General features: G+C 38.9%; 1 protein-coding gene across 2 annotated transcripts in view; it reads right to left on the minus strand.

Annotated features, from left to right (window-relative positions):
- Nucleotides 1–27,541, minus strand: part of ARHGEF38 (Rho guanine nucleotide exchange factor 38) — a 161,633-nt gene that overhangs the window by 112,876 nt on the left and 21,216 nt on the right. For both annotated transcript variants that reach the window (XM_066232464.1, XM_066232463.1), the window contains exon 2: nucleotides 1,836–2,023. In XM_066232464.1, the coding sequence (XP_066088561.1) occupies nucleotides 1,836–2,023 (188 nt within the window). The remainder of the gene's footprint in view (nucleotides 1–1,835; nucleotides 2,024–27,541) is intronic.

The raw sequence follows: 27,541 nt of genomic DNA on the forward strand, positions 1-27,541 counted from the left end.
ATTAACTTTTAAGCACTTCGAGTTTTGTCTGGGGCCAGCTCTACCCAAAAATTTTTTTATCTTACATTAAGGTTAATTTCTATGTTGAATTTTACTTCAACATTGATAGTCATAAGTTTAATTGAGCTAAACAATGATAACTCTAATTAAGCTATCAACATAAGTGGAGAAATAAAACCCACATATTTTTCTCATCTGAATCCTTCATCATCTTAAGTGCTTTGTTCCTGAACTGCTGAAAATCTGTTGCTTTTCAAATCAAATTAAGTGCTTTGTTCCTGAACTGCTGAAAATCTGTTGCTCACATTTTGTTAGCGGTTCTACAGGGATCCAACAAAGAACCCAGAAATTTCATAGTGTCAAAAACTGAATTTCATTCCCCCCATATTTTGGAACACAATTTCCTTGGCTTAAAGGAGGGACTCTGGGTGTCCCTCTGCTGACACAAATAACATGATTCTGATAGTTTTCTGCCAACCTAAACCCAGGGACCCAGGGGAAAGGCCCATGCAAGGCCAGCGGTGCTGCCGCCATTGTGGCCATTCACATGCAGGTTCCCATTTAATTTGGACAGATGTTAATGAAACAATGAAGGCAAGAACTGGTGGGCCATTACTTTTAATCCTAGCTTGCACCCTGCAGGCAAGTAAATACACACAGTGGGAAAACACTTCCCTTTCTATTCAGGGCTCCCAAAGCCACTGACTCATCCGAGTCTTCCTAGAACCAAAGGCTCCACCAGCCTATTCACCTCTGTTCCCCACCTCCTTCTCTTTGCACAAACTCTGCACACACTAGCTTCTCCTTCAGCACTCCACCATCTTGGCTGCCTCTCCTCTGCAATGCTGATGGCAGGAACAGAGAAAGAGAGCCCCTGGTCTGCCTTATTTTATAGTGTAGAAAATTAAAGCCTTTAAGCCAGGGGTCCCCAAACTACGGCCCGCGGGCCACATGCGGCCCCCTGAGGCCATTTATCCGGCCCCCCGCCGCACTTCCGGAAGGGGTACCACTTTCATTGGTGGTCAGTGAGAGACGCAAAGCATGGCATCGCTCACATACAGTACTATTTCCAGTGACGTGGGATGCACGCCTCACGGCTCCGGAAGCACGTCACATCACTTGTTACATCTAGCAGTGACAAATATGGAACCTGACATTGACCATCTCATTAGCCAAAAGCAGGCCCCTAGTTCTTATTGAAATACTGGTCAGTTTATTGATTTAAATTTACTTGTTCTTTACTTTAAATATTGTATTTGTTCCTGTTTTGTTTTTTTACTTTAAAATAAGATATGTGCAGTGTGCATAGGGATTTGTTCATAGTTTTTTTTATAGTCTGGCCCTCCAATGGTCTGAGGGACAGTGAACTGGCCCCCTGTGTAAAAAGTTTGGGGACCCCTGCTTTAAGCCAATATACAAATAAGGAAGTCTCTGATACAAAGTCACTTATCTGAGGCATAAATGGGATTCCTCATAAGAGTGCACCACCCCCCATCATGCAACAGTCACGGGTGTGGGGAAAGGCTTAGTTTTGAGAAGATCTTAGTATTAGAAGGATGTTGAAAAGATCTTAATATTAAAAGGGTGGGAAAGACTTAGTCTTAAAACTAAGCCTTAGGCTATAAGGACTTTGCCAGCTTGCAGCCTGTCTCCCACACCCAATGCAAACTATAAGCAAGCAAACATATACATCATATTTACAAAATTATTTGACCAACCGCCCATCACCTCACCTTCCCTGTGCCAGATGCTACCACTGATACACTTGGCTGCTTTGATTTCATGAAGTTGGTGATCCTATTTAGAATGGGGGTGGAGTTCAAAGTTGCATTTACCTGTTTATTTCTCAAGGGCTGAACCACTTCCTTAATGCACAGCTCCAGATCATTGATATAGTCCTTTTCTGTTTGTATCAGCTCCTTGATGATTTTTGAACGTCTTGCCATCATTCTCAGCATCTGATGTTCCTCCTCCTGAGTTGAGGTCTCAGCCACAGAACATCCAGATGGTGGGGTCATCTTTTCTGTTAAATGAAAACATATACACGTGAGGCATTCTGCTCAGATCTCTTGTTCCTTCATTACAAACAAGCCACTGCAGTGTTGTTGTTAGCAGGGAAAATGCTTAGCATGTTGTCAACATGTGTTCTTAGAAAGTGGTGATATGTGGTAGTTTCCTCTAAAATCAGAATCCTATGAAAATGTGAGCATGAAGAGATGTCAGAATAGACTACTTTTGACAAGTCAATTGAATAATATTTTTGACAAGTCAGTTGAATAATGACCATTGTTGGGCAAATGAGTTTGTAAAATTTGTATTTTTTGAGTTTGCTCACTTTTATTGTTATTTTCAAAATGGCACTGTGCAGCCATGTGCTGCTTGCCCTCAGAGCAGGGCAGTTGATTGCAAATTGAAGATTGCATTCCTGCTTGGGAGGAGACATTGTTTTGTTAATGATTGCTGGGGGAGGGGTCTTTGTGGGCCCAGCCAGTTTTGCAAGGAGAGCAGAGAATGCAGGGTGCTAAAGAAGAAGCTAGTTTTTGCAGAGAAAGAGAAGGAGTGCAGATGCAGAGAGCTGCGAGCTCTGCTGAGACTAGGGGGGCCTTTGATTCTAGGAGGAACCGGAGAAGATTCTCCTGGTTGTGGAACCAGAGAATGCCTCAGGGTTTTGGGAGCTCTGAATGAGAGGGAAGTGTTTTCTCTGTGTGTTTGCTCGTCAGCCAGTGCGATACTTTAATAAAGGAATGGCTTACCATTTTTTGGCTCCACTGTTTCTTTACCATCTGTCCAAGTTCAATGAGAACCTACATGGCCACCACAATGATGACAGCTGGCCCTACAACCACATCCTCACCAACACTTCGCCTTTAAAATATCTCATTACTACTCTTTATGGTATAAACCTGTCTTCAAACTAGAGATAAAATGTATAAAAACACAGTTCAGCACTTCTTTTGGATAAATTTGCTTTTTTAAAATTTATTTTTTATTTTTAATTATTGTTGATATACAGTATTATGGCACAGTGGATAAGGCATTGACTTGGAACTCTGAGGTCACCAATTTGAAAGCCCGGGCTTGCCCAGTCAAGGCACATATGGAAGTTAATGCTTCCTGCTCCTCCCCTCTTCTCTCTCTCTTTCCTCTCTAAAATAAATTAATAAAGTCTTTAAAAAACTATTATAAAAATTATTTTAACTATTGTTGATATACAGTATTATATTAATTTCAGGTGTACAACATAGTGATTAGATATTAATATACGTTACAAAGTGATTACCACAATAAGTAGAGTAACTGTGTTACTATACAGTTATTATAATATTATTAACTATATTCCCTATGCTGATTATTACATCTCTGTGACTTACTGTATAACTGGCAGTTTGTATTTCTTAATCCCCTTTACCTTTTGCCCATATGCAAAGCCTTCCCATCTTTAAACCATCAGTTTTTTCACTGTATCTGTTTGTGTCTGTTTTGTTTTGCTTGTTCATTTTTTTTTACATTCCCCATATAAGTGAAATCATATAGTATTTGTCTTTCTCTGTCTGATTAATTTCACTTAGCATTATACCATCTAGGGCCATCCATACCGACACAAATGGCAAGATTTAATTTTTATATGGCTGAGCAATAGTTTATATAGGTATATCATTGTTTTTATTCATTCCAGTATTTATCAGTGGATGGCTAGGTTGCTTCTATAGCTTGGCTATTATAAATAATGCTGCATTGCCTGAACTGTGGTGACACAGTGAATAAAGGGTTGACCTGGAATGCTGAGGTCGCTGGTTTGAGACCTTGGGCTTGCCTGGTCGAGGCACATACGAGAAGCAAGTTGATGTTTCCCCTTCCTTCCCCCACCCTGCATCCTTTCACTCTCTCTCTCTCCTCTCTCTAACCTCAATAAATAAAATCTTTTAAAAAATGCTGCAATGAACCTAGGAGTGCATATATGTTTTGAAATTAGTGTTTTGGATTTCTTTGGATAAGTACCCAGAAGTGAGATAGCTGGATCATATAGTAATTCTGTTTTAAACTTTTTGAGGAATGTCCATACTGTTTTCCATATGTGGCTACACCAGTATACAGTTCCACCAAAAGTACACCAGGGTTCCTTTTCCTCCACATTCTCACCAACACTGTTGTTCTTTGTCGTTTTTCTTTAATAGAAATTCTGACGGATATGAGGTCATATCTCCTTGTGATATTGATTTGCGTTTCCTTGATGATTAATAATGTTGAGCACCTTTTCATGTGTCTGTTGACCATCTGTATGTCTTTTCTGGAGAAATGTTTATTCAGGTACTCTACCCATTTTTTAATCAGACTGGTTGCATTTTGATATTGAGTTGTATGAGTTGTTAATATATTTTTCATTTTAACCCCTTACTAGATATATCATTTGCAAATATCTTCTGCCATTCAGTAGATTGCCTTGTCATTTTGTTGATGGTGCAAAAGCTTTTTAGTTTGGTATAGTCTCATTTGTTTATTTTTGCTTTTGTTGTCTTTGCCCTAGGAGTTATATCCGAAAAAAATGTTGGAAGACTGATGTCAGTTTACTGTTTTTTTTTAATTTAAAGGTTTTTTTTTGTTTTTTTTTAATTTATTTTAGAGAGGAGAAGAAGAGACAGAGAGAGAGAAGTGGGGAGGAGCTGGAAGCATCAACTCCCATATGTGCCTTGACCAGGCAAGCCCAGGGTTTCGAACCGGCGACCTCAGCATTTCCAGGTCGACGCTTTATCCACTGCGCCACCACAGGTCAGGCGTTTATGCTTTCTTCTAGAAGTTTTATGGTTTCAGGTTTTACATTTAAGTCTTTAATCCATTTTGTGTTTATTTTTTATATAGTGTAAGAAAATGGTCTAGCTTCATTAATTTCTGCATGGATCTGGGACACATATGCTTTTAAATCAAAGGAAGAGCTTTAATTAGTAAGCAGAACACCTTCCGATTTGTTTGTTTTTGTTATGCAAACTAATTGCCCCTCATTCTAAGTGGATAGTATGCAAACCTTACAGAAATGGAAAACAATTGCACATGATTAGGATTTTTCTTTTAATTAACAATCGATCCATAAAAGTGAGGTAGTGGTGGATTAAATAAATATCAGCTAACATTTTTTTTTGTATGGCTTATCTTCAGTTCTGTGCATATCTTGTTACTTAAAAAATTTTGAACTGCCAAATGGAAGATTTTAATTAAAAGATGAGAGTGCTGAAGAGATGTTAAGACAAATGGGAAGCCTCACATATAGCCAAGGTTTTTATAAAGTATAATGTAAGAAAGCTAAATATTTGCAAGGATGAGCTGCCCACAGTAATGTAAAATTTCAGAAGCCACAAACTAGATCATAAATAAAATCAGAGCTGTGATAGAGAAGGGGGCAGTGTGTATGTGTGTGTGTGTGTGCATGTATAAATGAATTTGCTTCAAGCTTGAGGTCATCACAAACTTAATTTTTATCTCAGACTCTGCAGTTGCAGAAGTAATTTCATTTTCTTCAAAGCTAATGCAATTTTAGTAACTGATACGTTTGACATCTTTGATGCTGACACCACTTCCTGAGAATGTTGAGCTTTACAAAAAAGATTTATAAAGACTCTGTATGGAAAAACAAATGTGCACAGGTCACAGTGAATGGAAAGTGAGGATATTCTCTTGGATGACACCAGAAACACAGCTTAGAAAACTGGAGAAACTTTATGGTAGAAGAGTTAATGGTTCCATGTAAAGGTCTGTTCCAAGAATGTAAAGAGACACTCTAAAAGTAGTGAGTTCTCCTAACTTTCTGGAACACAAATTTCAGGAATTTTGGCAGAACCTCAACAATCAAGCACCTGTGGAGAATGCTGTGAAGGTAATTCCAGTGTTAGTTGGAAGGTTCACTATTTGAAAAATCCTGACTTTCAGGTAAATACAAATACCATTTGCCGGTAGCTAGCCTTCCTTTATCAGGAAAGACAATGGATTTGACAGATGTTATCTGAGGACACATTTTTACAAGACTTGGGCCATTCAGCACCAGAGAAATAACCCTCTTGAGATATAGAAGAAGAATCTATACAGACAGAGAGAACTCATGTGGTATTCTGCAGCCTGCATATCTTACTTTTGTCATGAGCACTTTTGGATGCTTGTTAATTTATAGTATTTTTTCTTTTCCTTTCTTTTTTTTTTGTGTGTGTGTGTGTGACAGAGGCAGAGACAGAAAGAGGGACAGATAGGGACAGACAAATAAGAATGAAGAGAGATGAGAAGCATCAATCCTTTGTTGCGGCACCTTAGTTGTTCATTGACTGCTTTCTCATATGTGCCTTGACCAGGGCGTGCGGGGAGGTGGGCGGCTACAGCGGCTTGGGCTCAAGCTGGTGAGCCCTTGCTCAAACCAAATGAGCCCATGAGCCTGCGCTCAAGCCAGTGACCTCAGGGTTTTGAACCTGGGTCCTCCGCGTCCCAGTCCAACGCTTTATCCACCTGTGCCACTGCCTGGTCAGGCTCCTTTTTTTTTTTTTAATTAACACTTTTAATTTATTATGTTAACATGGTTTCAAGTGTCCCACTCAACATAACACCTTCAACTTCCCGCAATATGCCCCCCATTTTATCCCCTTTTCCCCCTTCCTATATAGTGTTTTTATTGGAGAGCAGAGGAGGCCAGCCTACCAGCACCCTAAATTTGAAAAAAGAGTTACAATCAAGTGTCATTATCATGAATTATTTTGCATATAAAAGAGGAAGGCAAGTCACTGGTGAGGGGACATGCAGTGAGCAGGCTGTATGCACCACATAACCTCTTCCCTGAGCTTCCTTTAGGCTGTTTCTTCTAAAAGGGTGGTGCTTGGGAGACAGAAGGCAGAGGGGGAGTGATTTTTTTCTCTCTCATGAGATATGAAGTAGCTTCCAGAAAACAAACAAACAAAAAACACCTCACTAATACAGAGTGGATAGTATCCAGATATTAGTTAACATTACCTTGAAAATAAAAGGGACACTGTTGAAACACTGTTCTGACTGATGTCAGCTTTTCCAACATCTAAACCTGTTGTGCCTTATAAAAACCTCTAGCGATTATTTGGTGGCCTAGCAAGGAGAAGGGTGTCTCCTCAGGGACTGCTGGGAAGAAACATCCCTAAAATACATTCTCAGGCTCTTTTTAGGTCTAAATAAAGGACTCAGTTACTATTTCAATTTAATTTATTTCACAGATTTCCCCTTGCTACACTATAAAATGTACCATGGCAGATTTTATCAATTAAAATTTGTGTCGATACTGCTCAACGACTTGTTCAGATACAACTGCAGGGATGGTAGGTGAAATAAAGTTTTGGTGGTGGTATTCAGCTTCAGAAACATCTCCCTGCAGATATGAAAACATTTTCAGAGAATCTAGAGTTGAGCAACCAAAATATTTTTGTTCTTTTGACTTGAGTTTATTGTAGGAACAAAGACTTGACTTGCATCATTTTATGGTCAGGTCTCTAAATACTTTCTATGTTGGCATTTCTTAAACCAACAAACACTCTGCAATATATTGCAGGCACAAGTTTTGTTTTTATAAGATCCTTTCTACCTTTGAAACTTTTATCTTTTAGTTATAGCATGTTCTTACTTATAATACTGTTTGAAATGCATGAATATTACCAACCTATATTCTCCAGTAGTTAGCATAAAGTAAAAGATTGTCAAAACTGAAATAAATTGAGGCCAAAGGTTCATGTGGGTTGTTTTAACCAAACTGTCTGAAAGCGAAGCCACGTAACTGACTCCCATTGCCCATTCTTTGTTTCTTTCACCTTCAAGTTTCATTTTTGCAGGAATGATGATGAATTTTTACTATTCTAGGCGAAAATTTCATTCTTAGCATACGTGGACAGTTTTGGCCAAGGAAGTTTATACAAGAGGAGGTCGCTGTGGCTTGGGGAAAGAATAACCCCGCTTCAGCTCAGCTCTGCCCCTCTCAGCAATGAGAATATGGCGAACAAGTTAGTTATCCTCAGAGGCCCCACTTCCTCATCTATATAACAAGAATGAAAACCATCACAATGTTATCACAAAGACCAAATTAAATGAGCAGCATTATGTGGGAGCTCCTTAGGATCTTTAAAGTGGCATACATGTTAGTTATTTCCATGAACAAAGGAATGATAGGGTTCCATTCTCTGTTGTCTTAAACTTCTCCACCATCTGGGGCAAACAGGTACCACTATTTAACAGTTATCCCTTGTCAAGAAGAAGCATGCCTGGGTGGATGGACAGTTACATTCATAGGAGAGGGAAGAGAAGAAACAGCAGGCGGCACTGCTCTCAGGAGAAAGCCAGAGCAGAGCTGGTTTAGCAATCCTGAGTACCTTTCCTGGGTTCAGTGGACATATGTGAGAACAGGTCGTACAGAAGGATGAAAAAACCCCCAACAGCAAATTTTGAGGTTGGGGAGAACTGAAGAAAATCGATGCTTTTTCTGCTTTGCTGTTGCTATTACTGCTGCCATATTGGGGAAGGTTTTGCTTTATTTTTTTAAATTATAAAGTAATACATATTTGCTTAAATTATAAAATTTTATATATATATTACAATATATATTGTAGGGGTTATGTGCCTAGACTTTGGATCAAATTTCCTGGGTTCAAACTCCACCTCTAAAACTTAGTAGATCTGTAACGTTGGACAAGATACGTAATTCTTTGTGTATTAGTTTCCTCATCTGTAAGTTAAGAATAACTTTAGTAAAACCTTGTAAAGTAGACCTGACCAGGGGGTGGTGCTATGGATAGAGCATCAGACTGGGGCCTAGAGGACCCAGGTTCAAAACCCCAAGGTTGCTAGCTTGAGTGGGGGCTCACCAGCTTGAGCATGGGGTCGCTGGCTTGAGCGTGGGATTATAGACATCACCCCATGGTCGCTGGCTTGAGCCCAAGGTCGCTGGTTTGAGCAAGGGGTCACTCACTCTGCTGTAGTACCCTGGTCAAAGCACATATGAGAAAGCAATCAATGAACAACTAAGGAGACTAAGGAACCACAACGAAGAATTGATATTTCTCATCTCTCTCCCTTCTTGCCTATCAGTCCCTCTCTCTGTCTCTCTCTCTCTGATTCTGTCGCACATACACAAAAACACCCTGTAAAGTGGTTATAAAGATAAAATGACTTAATGTTCATTAAACATAAGAGTGTTTGGCAGTGTAGTAGATATTATGTAAATGTTTGCTATTATTATTAGATGAAATCCCTATTTATTAGCTATAATATAATTTTCACCATATTATTAGCTTCATTCTAGTTTAATGTAAAATTTACCCAAAATATTTTCATGAATGTACAAACATACATACAGCAGTTAGTTTTATTTTTAATTATAAGATTGTATACATATTCATATGCAGCTTGCTTTTTCAACTTTAATAGTGTATAGTAGCATCTTTTTTGTAAATACACATATACACACTCACATCTTTATTCTTTATAATAGCAGTATAGTCATCAGACACTGCTATTTGCCTGCCCAATATCTATTCCCCATTTGTATTTGTAAATTAGACCCTAAATAGATAAAATGCTTAATTATTCTTTCCAACCTATGACCCACTTATGACAATGATATGTAAGCAAAAATCTTTGAGAGAGTTTTCATAAGTTTGTGAAAAGAAAGAATGCTGGGATGCCCCTTCTTCCTTCCTCTATCTGCTCCCACCCTCACATAGCACTTGCCTTCTTTTTCCGGCCTGGAAGGTGGTGTGAGTTCTGAAGCTGCAGCAGCCATGATGGAACCATGAAGTGAAAGCTATGGGGATTAAGACCTGCACACAGTAGATGGCAATGTGGAAAGATATAAAGAGCCTCCCTACTCTTAGAATTCTTACACGAGTTACATAAATTTCTATGAGTAAGGCCACATTTTTCTGTTGCTTCAGGATAGTACATTCCTGTCTGATAGGAATTTTGGCAGTGGTGGGATTCAGCCAGTTTGCACCAAACCGTTACCTAATGTTTAGTTGAGTTCAGTGAAACGGTTGTTAAAATGGCACTTGTAACCAGGGTACTACCTGCTAAGGTGGGTGCCTGGGCAGCCACCCAACGCAGAAACCACAAATTTACATTCCTTACTCTTTTTTAACGTTCACCTGTGCAATAGTGTATTCTAAGTGCCCGTAATAACGTTCGTTTCCTCCACAGGTGAAAAATATTTGATGGAACAATGCTTTTAATATTTATTTATTTATTCATTCCATAAAACCTATACCTTTTTTTTTGTTTGTTTGTTTTGTTTTGGTTTTTTTTTTTTTGCATTTTTCTGAAGCTGGAAACAGGGAGAGACAGTCAGACAGACTCCCACATGCGCCCGACCGGGATCCACCTGGCACGCCCACCGTGGGGCGACACTCTGCCCACCAGGGGGTGATGCTCTGCCCATCCTGGGCGTCGCCATGTTGCGACCAGAGCCACTCTAGCGCCTGAGGCAGAGGCCACAGAGCCATCCCCAGCGCCCGGGCCATCTTGGCTCCAATGGAGCCTTGGCTGCGGGAGGGGAAGAGAGAGACAGAGAGGAAGGCGCGGCGGAGGGGTGGAGAAGCAAATGGGCGCTTCTCCTGTGTGCCCTGGCTGGAATCAAACCCGGGTCCTCTGCACGCTAGGCTGACCCTCTACCGCTGAGCCAACCGGCCAGGGCAAAACCTATACCTTTGATGAAATACTACATTTTAATTCCATTGTGTTTGTTACCTCAGTAAACAAATATATAATGTAAAGAGAAAAAGTGCCAAACAACTAGGGGGTGACAAGCTGTCATTGGAAATGTCTTAAATAAGTTTTATTGTTTTTTGTCAGGTATTATTTAATATTTTTTCATTAATATTTTAAAAGTCTTTCTTATAACATAATCTAGTTCTGTGTACCTCTTTTATTGTTCTTATTTAAGTATTAAAAGCATGAAATAATAACATACCCTTCAGTATATAATTTTTTTATATTTAAAACAGTCATTAGGGCAGAGAACCAGTTGTTAAATTATTTGAATCCCACCACTGGATTTTAGTATCTGGACATAATGCGAGTACTGTAAATAATGCAATTTAAAATGTGAAAATGGCCTCATGGAGGAAGAAGAATATCAGGAAGGCATTTGGTGACCATAATTATCCATGGAGAGTTAGTGACCATTAGTAGTCAATAGCAAAATATTTGGTAAATCTATACTTTTGCACACAAAGGCATATAATTTGGGTAAATGGTAGAAAAAATAGTGTTGATATGTGTTGATTGTTTCTTGATACTTTCAGCAAAATTATACAAATTGGAGATGAATTCAGACTACAGCTAGTCAATTTATAAGGAGAAATGGAAGAAAACACCTAAAAAAGATGTCTTGCTGATAGCCTATAATCTAAATAGACTGATAGTCCCACAATTAGATTGAAAATGCCGACTGCAAGGGGGGTGGTTCTGGTTAAGGTAGTGGAGTAGTTGGAGGCTATGCTTGCCTTCTCCAACAAACACATCAAAATTACAACTAAGTTATAGAACAATGAACCTGACTGAACATTTGAAGAATAGCTGAACAGAAGTCCTATCACTAAGGATATAAAGAAACAGCCATGTAGAGACTGGTAAGAGGAGCTAAGACATGAGACTGACAGGCCTGACCCTCCCCTTTCTTTAGGAGTTGATAATCAGAGGTCAATCTCAGTTGGAGAGATTCCCCCTGTTGAGCGAGGAGTCTCAGCCCGACGCCAAGCTCCCCAGCTCAGAACACCAATACTGGGAAATAGAGCACAAATAGCATCTGGCTATGAAAGTCAGAGTAGATTCCTTCATCCATTCCAGAAGGCTGGAAATCCAAGCATCCTCTTAAAGAACCAAAACAAAAATTCTCAATCACAGGCACTCACCTGGAGCTCTCAGAAGGAATGGTGGCTTGGGGGACACCAGAGATATATAGGGGAAGACTTAGTTGTGTGGCTTCAGTGGCACAGCCTCCACTGCCCCTGTGTTGAGTCCTTCTCCCTCACAGCCATGTTGTCATTGTTCTTTTGAGGAGCTCTCCACTCATCAACCAAATCGGAATCTACATTAGCCTGCAGAATGCTATTAACTCCACCCTGACAACCCTGTGAGGCCCCACCCCTCCCAGCTCTCCCACTGCCTGATGCTATTGCAGAAACCAACCTGAGCCCTCATTACAGTTTTTCTTTAATAACTCCAGTCAAGCTCCAGGGCTGCCAGAGACATACAGTGATAAACTGAATTGTGTTGCGTCAAGGTAACAGCTGACGGGACAACCTCCACTTTCTGTGTTGAGCCCACCACCTACACAGCCAAACATGATTCTTCATTGACCTGATGCACTCCATTATCTCCACCTTGAGGACTCCCTCAGAACTTGCCTTACTCAATCACGTTCTGCCCAAGTCTCTTTCAGCAGCTGGCAGGTAGCAGAAGGTCTCAGAGTCCCTTGGGCTTTTTGCTGACCTGTCCCAGGTTTGGAACTGGTGGCAACTGGCCTCAGTTCACAACATGACCCATCCTAGGCGTGTCCAGGCCCAGCACAGGTAGTTACCAACTGCTGATCACTTTGTAAGTATTAACAGGTAACCCTGGGCCGGTCGCAGGCAGTGTCTAACATTGACCTGCACCCGTGTGTGACCTAAGAGACTACAGAAATGACACACTTAGTGACCAACATCAGATGACAACAGAACATCACCAAACTAGCTCCACAAAGCAGCACACCTAAAGGGTGGTTTTGGCAGGCATCAGACCTTGCGGGCAGCTATCAGACAGAGCAATTAAGAAAATAATCCCATGTAAATTGTATCAAAAATAATACCTAAGAATAAATATAACCAAAAGGTAAAAAACCCATACTCAGAAAATTATAAGACATTTAAGAAAGAAATTGAAGATAATACAAATAAATGGAAGTACATGTTATACTCATGGGTAGGAAAAATTGACATTGTTAAAATGTCCATACTACCCAAAGCCATTTATATATTCAATTAAATCCCTATCCAAACACCAATGACATTTTTCACAAACCACAAAAAATTTATATAAAACCACAAAAGACTCCAAATAGCCACAGCAATCTTGAGAAAGAACAAAGTTGGAGGTCTTACACTATCTGATATCAAACTATACTATACGGTTATAGTAATCAGACATCATGGTAGTGACATAAAACAGACATGTAGATAACTGGAATAAAATAGAAAGCCCAGAAATAAACTGATGGCTATATGGTTAATATATAACAAAGGAGGCAGTAATATACAATGGGGCGAGAAAGTCTATTCACTAAGTGGTGTTGAGAAAATTGAACAAAAACATGCAAAGAAATGCAAAACCTTACACCACACACAAGAATAAACTCAAAATGGAATAAAGACTTAAGTGTAAGACCCAAAGCCATTAAACTCCTAGAAGAAAAGAGACTGTAAACTCTCTGAGGTTGCTCATAGTAGTATTTGTTTTCTGACATATCTTCTCAGGCAAGGGAAATAAAAACAAACAAACAAATGGGACTACATTAAACTAAAAAGTTTTTGCACAGCAACAGAAACTATCTATAAAATGAAAAGAATACTTACTAAACGGGAGAAGATATATTCAAAATTTATAAAGAATTTATAAAACTGAACACCAAAAACCCTCAACAATTCTGTTAAAAATGGGCAAGAGACTTGAATAGACACTTCTCCAGAGAGAACATATGGATGGCCAACAGGCACATCAAAAAATGCTCAATGTCACTAATCATCAGAGAAATGAAAATTAAAACCACAATGTGATACCACATTACACCTCTCAGAATGGTTATTGTCAATAAATTTAAAAAACATAATTTATTCCCCATGTGAGGGTGGGGAGAAAAGGGAACCCTCATGCACTGTTGGTGGGATTGCAAATTGGTGCAGTCACTAGGGAGAAGAGTGTGGAGTCTCCTCAAGAATTGAAAAAATTCAACTACCTTATGACACAGCAATTCTATAGTACTTCTGTGAATACAAGGGTGGGCAAAACAGGTTAAATTACTTGCCATCATTACCTAAAAGAGAAAGCATAAGTAAGGATATGAAATAATAACAATAATAATTTATAAGAAGATAAATAATATAATCACTAATAAATATTGGTAAATAATACAAGAATGACTCTGTGTTTTATATACTCACACAGTGAACTTAGTTTTGCTCACCTCTGTATATCCATAGAAATGCAAAACACCAATTCAAAAAGATATATATAACCCTATGTTCATTGCAGTGTCATTTACAATGGCCAAGATATGAAAGCAATCCAAGTGCTCTCAGTAGACAACTGGATTAAGAAAATGTGGTACATATATACAATGGAACATTACTTGGCTATAAAATAAGAATGAAATCCCACCATTTATGACAACATGGATGCACCTAGAGGGTACTATGCTGAGTGAATTAAGTCAGACAGAGAAAGACAAATACCATATGATTTCACCTATATGTAGATCTAAAGAACAAAATAAATGAACAAACAAAACAGAAACAAACTCATAGATATAGTGAACAAGCTGAGAGCTGCTAGGTGGGAGTGGATAGGTGAAAATGGTGAAGGGAGAAAAAAAAGAAAATGGTGAAGGGAGTAAGAAGTTACAAAATAGGCACAGGATGTAAAGTACAGCATAGGTAATATGGTCAATAATACTGTAATAACTGTGTATGGTGCCAGATGAGTGCTAGAATTACTAGGGAGATCACTTTGTAAATTATATGTGTTTAACCACTATGTTGTACAGATGAAAAAAATGTAACATACAATTTCAAAATGAAACACTAGTGAAAAAAATCGGCTCTGATCTGAGGATCAGAGTTGACTGCAGAACTATGAGACACCTTACGCAGATAGAAATGTTCTTATGTAGCCATTGTAGTGGTGGTTACACCACTGCATAAAATTACAAAGTTGAAACTCTACACTCAAATGGGTCAATTGTATTATATGTAAATTATACCACAATAAGCTGTGGAGGAGAAAATTATAAGCCAACTGCTGTTTCATAACAAATAACAGGAATCTTCTCAATTTTAAATAAACAATGACACAATTCCAGTAAGCAAAAAAGTAAAAAAGGAGAAAAGAAAAGGAAAGAAGAGAAAAGAAAAAAAGAAAAGAAAAGAAAATGCACCTAGTTTTTTCTCAAAATGAAGCCTGAAGATAGCTTTGCAGAAGATAAGAAGGGTGTCTCAGGCCTTCCTCTTCCTCTTCCATAAAGAGTTCTCTGTCACTCCAAGAGGAAAAGCACGCCAGCATTGATACATTAGAGGCTGGTGCCTTTCTGAAAGTCCATTAATGGCCATTAGGTTAAGAACACTTTACTGACACCAAATCCTGTCTACTATGCCTCAGCCATTTTTCTGACTCTTGGATCTTTGCAGATCTCTCCATTCATTTATGCTGGGAGAGACTTTTTGGGCTTCGGGAAATCTCTGAACATCAGTGGTCCTCATATCTGGATATGAGTGATCCTGTTTACACTTCCATTAATGATGTCCTTTCTTTGGTTTCTATAATCTGATTCTTGCCCAGTGTGGTAGGCAGAATAATGCACCCCCCTAGGATACCCACATTCTAATCCTCAGAACCAGTGACTGTGTTACTTTACATGGCAAAACTCCACTGGTGGGACAAGGTTATAGATTTTGAGACCAGAAGATTATCCTGGATTATCCAAGTGGACTCAATCTAATCACATTAACTCTTAAAAGAGGAAGGGGAAAGCAGTGAACCCAAGAAAGGTGAAGAATCAGAGGGACTCAACCCACCATTGCTTTATTTTAAAAAAAGTTTTTATTTCTTATTATTTTTTGTTTTTTTTTTTTAAAGAAAGGCAGACTGCCACATGCAGCGCCTCATCTGAATGTGTCTGGAGTCTTGGAAGCTTGACTACACTACGTTCTACAAATGGACCTTGAGAGCTCGCTTGGAAGTTCTAGCAGGGGAGTGCAGCTACTTGTACACCCTTGACCAAAGAATGGTCCTCATCTCTGTCGGGGAAGGTCATGCTCTTCAACTGAGGGTGCAGCTTCTGGAGGTATGCACATGGTCTGGTGAGGGAAGAAGGGGACACCACCTAGCCAGTCAGGTCAGCTGAATCAACACTGGAGATCAATGGGGTGACTGATGCCACAGCCAGATCACCCTCACATCCCACCATTGCTTGTTCTGAAGGTGGAGAAAGGAGGCTAAGAGCCCAGGAACATCTGAAGCCTTTGGAAGCTGAAAATAGCTTTTGGCTGATAGCCAGCAAGGAAATAGGTTCCAACGACCAGAAAGAGTCAGGGAACGACTCTCTCTTCAAACGTTCAGAAAGGAGCACAGGTGCACTTTGATTCAACGTACACCTTGCTTTCTGCCTGAGGCGCTAAGTAGAGACCCAGCCAAGCCCTCTGGACTTCTGACCTCTAAAAACTGTGAGATAACACACTTGTGTTATTTTAACACTAAACTGTGGTAATTTGTCACAGCAGCAATAGAAAGCTAATATCCCCACATGTGCTAATACCTGAAAGACCACAGTCACTGTGTGTAGATTGCCCCTTCAGTTCCTCAATGAGTTTTCCTGAACTGCTATCCTAAGGTTGCCTGTGCACAGCAGCTTGAGCTTCAGTTATGAAACTAATATGGAACAGATTGTCAGCTGGACTCTTTCTTCTAAATAGTTTTTTGGCTTTGTTCAAGGATTTGGTTTCCGGTACAGTCCAAAAAAACTTGGAAGATCAGTTCAGGGTTGGACAAAAGTCTTCAGTTAAATAAACAATAAACCAGGTACTCCTTGTGGTCTGTTGCATTATCTTCTTTATCTTCTTTTCTTCTTCTTCTTCGTCTTTTTTTTTTTTGAGTGAAAGTAGGAGAGATAGAGAAACAGAATCCTACATATTCCCTGACGGGGATCCACCCAGCAACCCCATCTGGGCCAATACTTTAATCAACCGAGAGGCGGATGCTGGGACCAGCCAGGCTATCCTCAGTGCCCCAGGGCCAGAGCTCGAACCAAAAGAGTCACTGGCTTTATGAGAGGAAGAGAGAGAGAAGGGGGAGAGGGAAGAGAAGAGAAGCAGATGGTTGCTTCCCATGTGTGCCTTGACTGAGGATTGAACCTGGGACTTCTGCATGCCAGGTGGATGCTCTCTTCACTGAGCCAACCAGCCAGGGCCAGCATTATCATCTTGAATTTAGTTTAATAGTTTCCCAAAGGGGCCACACAATAGCCCAAGTGGAAGTTCAGTTGTTAGCAGTAGCTCTGAAGGCAGTGGCAGTGGAAACAATGAAAGAGGAGAAATAAACCACTGTGGAAGAAGGGTACACACTCAGGGTGTATTTCACAAATCATGAGAAAGGAAGCCCAGCCTGGCTGATGGAGATCCAGAGACATTTAAAAATGCCAGGTGAGGCATTTTAAAAATGTTTTTAAGGAATGGTGAACCTTCAAATATAATATGTGTAAGAAATCCTTTGAGAACAGAGCACTCTGAGAGCAGTCCATGGAATTCAGAGAGGGTGAAACCAGAAAATACCCTGGAGACATCTGCAGACACTGGTAGACGAGGAAGATGAGAACTTTGTGTGCCTGGGCCCGTGTCTGTGCTGAGGAGACAGGACAAGGCAGAGACGGGGTCTGGGCAAGATCTGTAGCATCAAGGAGCCTGATCAAAGAAAGGGTGTAAAGCCAAAAGCAGGAAAGAGCACACACTCAGAGAAAGGTTACTAGTAAAAATAATGCTCCAGGCCCTGGCCGGTTGGCTCAGTGGTAGAGCATCGGCCTGGTGTGCAGGGGACCCGGGTTCGATTCCTGGCCAGGGCACATAGGAGAGGCGCCAGTTTGCTCCTCCACCCCCCCCTCCTTCCTCTCTGTCTCTCTCTTCCCCTCCCATAGCCAAGGCTCCATTGGAGCAAAGATGGCCCAGGCGCTGGGGATGGCTCCTTGGCCTCTGCCCCAGGCACTAGAGTGGCTCTGGTCACAGCAGAGCGATGCCCCAGAGGGGCAGAGCATCGCCCCCTGGTGGGCAGAGCGTCGCCCCTGGTGGGCGTGCCGGGTGGATCCCGGTCAGGCGCATGCGGGAGTCTGTCTGACTGTCTCTCCCCGTTTCCAGCTTCAGAAACAAACAAAAAAATAATACATAAATAAATAAATAAATAAATAAATAAATAAATAAATAAATAAATAAAATAATGCTCCAAAGGAAGAGACAAAAAAAATTGGCTGTCTCAGCCATGGCTCTGGGTGGCAATAGTAGAAAAGGTACGGGGATGAGGCTACTGATTTGGGGACACTAATTAGCTCTCACATGAGTTTTAAAACAGAATTCACTGAACATTTAACAAATAATTATTAAGGGCCTCGTATGAGCCTACGATGTAGGAGCTGGGAATGCAGCAGTTTAAAAAAACATAAAAAACAAATACTTTTCCTTATGGAGTTTAAATTCCAGTTGGGGGATAAGAACATAAATAAAATTAATGTTATTTTGCCTGGCTGGCTGGTTCAGTGGTAGAGCGTCAGCCCAGTGTGTGGAAGTCCCAGGTTCGATTCCCAGCCAGGGCACACAGGAGAAGCACCCATCTGTTTCTCCACCCCTCCCCCTCTCCTCTCTCTGTCTCTCTCTTCACCTCCTGTAGCCAAGGCTCCATTAGAGCAAAGTTGGCCTGGGCACTGAAGATGGCTCCATGGCTTCTGCCTCAAGTGCTAGAATGGATCTAGTTGTAACCGAGCAACACTCCAGATGGGCAGCGCATCGTCCCCTGGTGGGGTTGCCAGGTAGATCTCGGTTGAGCGCATGCGGGAGTCTGTCTCTCTGCCTCCCTGCTTCTCACTTAAGATAAAAACATATATATATATATATATAAATTAATGTTATTTTTCTTTCTAACAGGTGATAAGGGATGGAGAAAAATAAAGCCAGAGAGTCACTAGGAAGTACTCACAAGGTAAGCAATCTTAAATAAGATGTCAGGGAAAAATGGTAAGAGAGGCGTCAAGCGAAGGGGACAGCATGGAAGAGATCATGGAGCTCTGTGAGTATTTTAAACATTTGAGCATCTTTGTCGTGTTGCAGAAAAGTTAAAGGCATTGATGAACTTTAGATGCTTTTAAATTAAGGCTGCATATTAAAATTTCAAGGCTAACCATTAAAATAACAGAAATAGTATGCAAATTGTAAAACCTATAGAGGCAAAAATACTATGAAGGGGAAAGAAATGATTCAAAAGGAGAAAAGAAAAAACAGAAAGAGAGGAACAAATACTAGGTAGTAGATTCAAATATATTGAGTAATCATAATAAATCAAGTGGCCAGATTACCAAACTGAATTTAAAAAGAAAATTATAAGCTATTTACAAGAGAGAAAACATAAACACATAAAAATTTGAAAGTAATAAGATAAAAAAAAGATGCACTAAACAAATATAATTAAAGGAAAAGTGGAAAAATTATTTATCTCAGGCAAATAAATTTTAAGGCAAAAATAAAAGTAGACTGTATATAATAATAAGCTGTCGAGCCAGTAGAGATGAAAATTTTGTGTGGACCGTATAACATTGTTTCAAACAAGTGAAGCAAAAAGTGAGAGTTAAAGCAGTATTGACAAATTGTCTGTAATAATGGAATTATAAAATGTAACAGGCCAGTTAGGATAAAAAAATTGGCACTCAATAATTAGAGATTTCACAGCCTTTTTAAAGACACATGTACACCTTTATGAAAATACACTATATTTTAGGCTATATAATTTTAAAAGAATCAGGCCATAGGAATCACAACTAAATGCAATCAAGTTAGAAATAAACAACAAAAATAAAGCTTAAAGGCTCATCTGTTTTGGAATTTTTGGAATTAAAAAGAAAAACTTCTAAGTAATTAATGGGCCGTAAAAGAAATCATGAAAGTAAATAGAAGATATTTATTCTGAAGAAAAACATTACACACACATGGAATGTAGCTAAAGCATTATTTACAGAAAATTTATAACCTTAAATTTATATATAAGAAAAGAAGCCAGACTGAATATTAATGATTTAAGAATCTAACTAAAGAAACAAAAAATAAAAATAGGAAAATGCAATAAACCAAAAGGAAATTAAGAACATAAGTTAATAAAATTGAATAGAACTTCAACTTAGGCTTCAAATAATTCTCACAGGTAGATTGTTGGGAACATGAGCTCTCCCTGCCCACATACAAATATCCTAAAACACACAAAGAAACAAAGTATCATGAGTCAGATATAGAGAAAAAATAGCACAATTATACCCACAAAGTCTTAAGATATTGGAATTATTAGATATTAAAAAGTATACTTAATAGATGTAAGAAAACAGTGGTTTAAAATTATGAACAAGATACAAAAGATTATTTAAAATAACCAAATAGATTTTATAAAAGCAAAATATAACTTTGAAAAATAAAATTCATAATAATTAAAAATCTCAACTTAATGGAATTCAAAAAAAAACCTCAATGAAAGCATAAAATAGTACATTACACAAAAAGGAAGGAATTAATGAATTGAGACAAAGAAATTGTTCAGAATTCAATGCAAAGAGGTGAAAACATGGAAAATATGAACATAGGTCAGGAGCCGAGCCATGGAGAATTGAACGAGAAAGTCTCACAAGTGTGCAATTGGAGTTCTATAGGATACAATAGAGACTGTAAGGAAGAGGCAATATTTGAAGTGCTAATAGCTTGGGATCTCAGAATTTTTGAAAGACACTAATCATCAAAATCAGAAATTATAATGAATTTTAAACAAGATAGATAAAATTAGAAAACTACACCTAGACATAGTATTTTAAAATTGTAATACAAGAGTAAATAGGTTTTAAAAGTAGGCAGTAAGAACGACAAATTACCCACAAAGAGGTAACAATGAGATTCATGGTTGCCTTCTCAACAGCTTTGCTAGGACCCAGTAGACAGCTGATAATGTGTTCTGAGTCCTGAAAGAAAATAACTGCTATCCTAGAACTGCATGCTTAGCACAATTTTTTTCCTTTTTTTTTTTTTTTGAACTGAAAAAAAGAAGACTTTTAATTTTTCTTATTATCCTTATTTTTCCCTTCAAGTGCATGGCCATATCCATACCCCATTCTGCAGTTCCCTCTAAGTGGTCATGTAAAAGTTATTCTTGAAAGTGACAAGGTGTTTTCTCGGTCCTGACTTACCTGAGCCCAGCCTCAGTTCACACCCTAAAAAAGTACCCTCTCTCCTATTTCTGAGGGTATTGAGGTCTGAGTGGAGGTTAGGCTAAGAACACTGTAGTCTGATGGACCAGGATGCTGAGCTGACCTCAGTGGGGTTTGCACTTGCATTCAAGGATGAGAGAAGGGACCGGGAGCTCCATTTCCTTGACCCCAGCATCTCGCCCAGAGTCTGGCACAAATAAGGGGCCAGTGAATATTATTTTTAAATGCAAGGAAGCAGCTGAAGCTCTCAGACGGATTGAGAGGTAGTTAAAGGGATACCTTTCCACTTCAGGCCAAAGCAACAAGGCAAAAGTGTAGCCCTTCTCAGATAAACTGTAGTGAAGAATCTCTAACTATCAAGGAAGAAATGCCTGGTTGTGATGAGGGTTGGGCAAACAGGCTGGCTAGATAGCTGGAAGCTATTACTTCTAAAGATTTGTTATTTCTAAGCCTCAGTTTTTCATCTGTTCATGGGAAGAGTTCATTCTTCCCCTCCCTGTTTCAGGGGTAATGGTGTGGATGTACGAACGGTAAGGGGTAAGTGCTTTCCTTTTTTAAAGGAAAGCAGACAGGAGCCTAGCTTCTTAAAAGGGTGAAGCTTTTGGCTTTGCACAAAAGGCTCCTCAGCTTCTTATCTCCCTAAGGGAGTGTTAGTTTCCCAGAAAAAGAAGCAGCAACAAAAAACTTCAAACCTGGAGTGGCCTTAAGGGACCCTTCCAGCCTCCAGAGGACAAACATCACCGATGTCCAAGCTCAGCATTTCCTCTCTATATGGGGGTAAAATAAACACATTTTAGAAAAACAAGAATCTTAATTTACCTCTGAGAGATCCGCATTACAAGTACAGTCACCCTCGAACAGTGTGGGGATTGTGGGTGCCGACACCTTGCAGTTGAAAATCTGTGTATAAGTTTAGACTTCCCAAAAACGTAGTTGTCACTTAGTTCCAGAACCTTGTGGATACTAAAATCCTTGGAGGCTAATTCCCTGTATAACACGTTGAAAATCAATCCATACAAATGACCCTCCACATCCTTGGATATCGAACTGCAGTAAAAAATAATACAGGTTTTGCCTGGCCTGTGGTGGTGCAGTGGATAAAGCGTCGACCTGGAAATGCTGAGGTAGCCAGTTCAAAACCCTGGGCTTGCCTGGTCAAGGCACATATGGGAGTTGATGCTTCCTGCTCCTCCCCCTTCTCTCTCTGTCTCTCTCTCCTCTCTCTCCTCCTCTCTGTCTCTCTCTCTCTCTCTCTCCCTTTCTCTCTCTTCTCTAAAATGAATAAATAAAATTTAAAAAAATTAAAAAAAATAAATCTTTTAAAAAAATAATAATACAGGTTTTTATTGAAAACGCTTGTAAGTAAATCTGCACAATTCAAACCTATAATTCCAAAGCATGTTCTTTACCCAGAGGACAAATGGTAACAAGTGGAGATTGAAGTGCAAAAAGGAATAGGATGGAAATGAAGAGGGAAATATACAACATATGGAAGATTATTCCAGGAAGACAGACCCCTGAACAGGTGAAGAGAAATAGTGTAAAATGATTGAAAAAATTTCTGGTCCTGAAATAACTACTTATTTTCCACATAAAAAGGCAACACAATGTACGAAGGAGAACACCTAAACATACTCTGGAGAAAATTAGAAATTCCGTAAAGAAACATAGATGCTTCCTGAAAGAAAAGATTGAGGAAAGGCTACGGCTTCAATTAAGTTCCTTACATGCAATCTTTGATGCTAGGAGACACTGGAACAGTATATGAAAAATTCTGAGAGAAAAAGATTTCTATTGTTCCTTATATTTTAGGACAAAAGACTACACTTTCAAATATAAGAGAAAGTAGCCCTTGTGATCCTTCTAAAAACGGTACCTAGGAAGACTTCTAGCCAAATGAAAATAGATCTAAACATCCCGGGATAGCAGAAGACCGGACACATCAGAAGCAGTGGCAGACAGAGATGCATTCGCTTCAAACTCCTAATGAAAACATTCAACAAATAACAGGATCCTGCTCAAAAGTTTAGAAACCTCCGAGCTTTGAAAGTAAGAGCTTCTGGAAAGATTGGAGATGGGCAAATATTCACTATCCTGCCTAGAGAAAAAACAGGGGCTTGGAGGAACTGAGAGCACAGAGCAGAGACTGAAAACTCCTGCTGTCTAAATAGGGCTGATGTAACTCAAGGGCAGGAGACAAAGGCGAATAATTAGAGCTGGTATTGGATAGAGGCCGAACCAATGAAAGAGAACTGCAATCAGTGTGAATGCAATGACACTGGGAAACATGCGGAGAGAACAGACATCAACAAGACCTTCTGGGTATATTAAAAATGTTTCCCCCCAAATTTAACATTTATTCTAGCAGCAAAAAGAGAAAAAGAGAGAGAAAGAGGAAGAAAAGTTTCAATGTCAAAAGCAAGTCATATTTTAAAATTCAAAATGGTTTCAATTTGGATTTGGAGAGCAAGGCAATTTAAACAAAACAGGCCTTCTTTTAAAAAAAAAGCCGATGGGAGTTTTAACAATCACATGGAAAGGAAAGCTTAAAAATGAGAAGTTGAAGTATAAATAGAGTAAACAGCATAACTGAATACATCTTTGTTCCCAATTTTATCCTGGTGATGGAATAACCTTCACAGTTAATTACATCCCTGTGCCTCACAGGCTGTGGGACCATAGATCATGTGCAGCACACATGACTAATGTCACTTTAGCCCAGCTCCCTTCCATCACGCACTACGTCTGCCGCATCAAATTTCCCGGGAAAAAATGTTGTTTCAAGGTAATGTGTATAATAAAAATGTTCTCTTGGTGTCACAACAATATTATTTCTGTTCTGACAGCATTGTTAGAATAATATCCACGTTGATTAATACTCACCTGCCAATTCAAATAGGAGCATATGTTATGGGTAAGAAGAGCCATGCATGCCTTCTCTCTCTTCTAAACTACAAAGACTAAAGTGACTTCCTTGTGGAATTCAACATAAAAGATAAAAACTGTTACTACAGAAGCAGGACCTGATCTTAAGACTCTGATTCTCATTTTAATAATTTTAATAATAATGTTTTCCTCTTATAGAAGGATATGTTTTCCACCTATTTTTTTATTATGGTAAAATATACCTAACATAATATTTCCTATGTTATCTATTTCTAAGTGTACAGTTCAGCAGCATTTAGTATATTTACATTGTTGTGCAACCATCACCACTATCCATATTCAGAACTTTTCACCTTTGCAAACTAAAATTCCGTACCCATTAAACACTAACTCTCTATTTCCTCCTCTCCCCCGCCTCTGGTAACCAGCATTCCACTGTTTGTCTCTATGAGTTTGACTATTCCACATACTTTGTCTAAGTGGAATCAGAATATTTGTCCTTTGTGACTGGCTTATTTCACTTAGCATAATGTTTTCAAGGCTCATCCATGTTGTAGCATGTGTCAGCGTCTTCTTCCCTTTAAAGGCTGAATGATATTTCATTATAAATCTTCCACATTTTGTCTATGGAAACATATATTCTTAAAAATTATTTTTTACATTAAAGCGTTATACACTATAACTGAAGTAATACTGATTACAATATAGTAATAAGCTGTACTAAGAGAACCATTATCAGGTATTTATTACATACCAGTTTTTTTAAATGTACATTATGTGTAGCAGCGCTTTTCAACTGGTGTGCTGCAAAATTTTTAAAGTATGCAATACCTGACTACTTAGTCAGGGGCGTTAACCTTTTTTCCTTAGATTGTCAAATAAAAACAAGGACAAGGACAAGAGCCAACACAACAATAGCTGTCTGGTATGAATGAATCAAAATTATACATTTTTTTTATCAGATTGGAAAAAAATATGTTTTTTGTTTGTGCCACAGAGTTTCAGTAACTAGTTTATGTATTTACCAATGAGATGAAAAAAGTTGGAAATTGCTGATCTATAGTCTTTGTCACAACACTAAAAAGGAGATGACTAATTTTAGAGGTGAGAGAACACAGCAAATGTGAGTAAAACTTATCCCGTGACTCAGCTAAGCCAGATGTGCTTAACTCTGTGGCCTGGGCCCTGTCCCTCCACCACCTGACTGTGTAGGCTGTGGTCAGGGTACATTGTGTTATAAACAGTGAAATTGTGCTAGACAGGCAGATGTACAGTTCAAGTCTGACTGCCACCCACTAGATGTGTGACCATGACCAAATCATTTGGCTTTACTAATTTGCTTCATCTGTAGAAGAGGACTAAGAACAATAGTGATGGTGATGATGATAAGAGTTATCATTTTTGAGTATTCACTTTGTGCTAACAACTGAGCTCTTCTTATATTAGCTCTTCAGTCTTCATGAAAACACTATAAGGTATTTTTTATTTATGCACAAAGAAATTGAAATACACAAGGGTTAAGGCTCAAGGTCACACCACAATAAATAGATTCAAGCCCGAGCCAGTCTAGCCTCTAATCTTGCCTTTTAACCAGTGCTCACTGCTAGGAGGCTGTGAGAACAGAGAGAAAAGCATGTGAATTGCTTAATTCAGTGTCTGACACACAGAAGTCTCTCTAAAAATGTCAGTCATTATTTTTATGACTATGATTTCCTTGCCATTTTTCTATATCTGGTTCTGAATGGCTGCACCTGCTTTTCCTCTTCTCCCCTTGGAAATGTTCCAAGGGTGAGAGGAAAGACAGCGTCCATTGCAGAATCACCCTCCTTGGCTCTGGACCTGCTCTGAGAAAGAGCAGAACACAGCAAGGGCGTCTGCACGGTCGGCCCAGTACCAGCTTATGTGCATTCTCATTACCGGCTGAATTCAGATGAGGGGGGATAGCCCTCTGGCAGGCTGTTTGACATAATATAAACCCCTGCATCAAAAAAAATTTTGAGCCTGACCTGTGGTGGCGCAGTGGGATAAAGCGTCGACCTGGAACACTGAGGTCGCCGGTTCGAAACCTTGGGCTTGCCTGGTCAAGGCACATATGGGAGTTGATGCTTCCTGCTCTTCCCCCTTCTCTCTCTCTCTGTCTCTCTCTCTCGCTCCTCTCTCTCTAAAAAAAAAATCAATAAATAAAATATTAAAAAAAAAAATTTTGATTCTCTCCCATTTACCATGAAGTTAACTTGCCAATGCAAATAAGTTTCTGAGATATTCACTGAAAATGTTGTGCTTCTTAAAAAAGCTGAAAGAGTAAAATGACTAAAATAGTAGGTATGTCCTGCTAATGCACACAGCTTATCTTTATGCATTTTTAAAATTATAGATCCTTATTTATTTAGATTAAGGTCCCCAGATATTACCGTAATTCCCCATGTATATGACAGTCCTATGTATAAGATGCACCTTAATTTTGGGGTGTGAAATTTGAGAAAAAAATGTATTACATATAGTTATTAAACTAAAGTTTGATATTCATCATAAAATTCATACAACTCCTCATCACTGTCAAAATTCCCATCCATTAGGTTGTTGTTCTCATCTGTGTCTGATGCTCAGTCACTATCTTCAACAATGAGCATAAAATCAAGCGCAAAAAAGTGGGAAATGCAAGTAAAAATATCTATAATCACTGTATAAAATGCACCCAGTTTTTAGACCCTAAATTTTTTTTAAAAAAATGCATTTTATACATAGGGAAATATGGTATTTATCTGACTACCAATAAATAATCAGAGATTTTGATTTTTATAATTATATTGAAATCTCACTTATCCATTAATAAATAAAAGTTAGAACTAAGATTTTCATATACCAAGCTGAAGGTTTTGCTTAATGCCTTGCTTAATAACACCCACCCTCACACTACCCCCACTTACATCCTCAAGACCAGGCAGGCACACATACACCATTCAAGACTTTTTTATTGAGCAAGCTGCAACATCACTTGACTATGAAGAACACAAATATAATATAAAATAAGAACCTGGCCTTGAACAAATTTATAATTTCATTACAACCACAAATATGTTCATAATTAAATAAGAATAAAAAACATCAGAACTTAAGGAAAATGAGGAAGTTTACAAATGCCATAGTTGTTAGAGTTAAAGAAACATTGCATCTAATTTAACATCAAATTTTAAGAGTTTGTTTTAGGTTTGAGCCAGTACTATGGTTTATGTTGGGTATATAGGAGTAAATAAAATAACAGTCCTTACACTTAAGAAAGTACATTATTTTAATCACAGGATAAATCAGTACTTTCCATTTCCTCCCTGAGACATTACAACTGGTATCTACGCATTTATTCACTTGATGCTTAAGTTGCATGTTTTCCAAGAATTCGTTTTATTCAATAGCAAATATGATTATGTCAGT

Source organism: Saccopteryx bilineata, chromosome 5 (genome assembly GCF_036850765.1).
Source record: "Saccopteryx bilineata isolate mSacBil1 chromosome 5, mSacBil1_pri_phased_curated, whole genome shotgun sequence".
In the NCBI taxonomy this organism is placed as follows: domain Eukaryota; kingdom Metazoa; phylum Chordata; class Mammalia; order Chiroptera; family Emballonuridae; genus Saccopteryx; species Saccopteryx bilineata.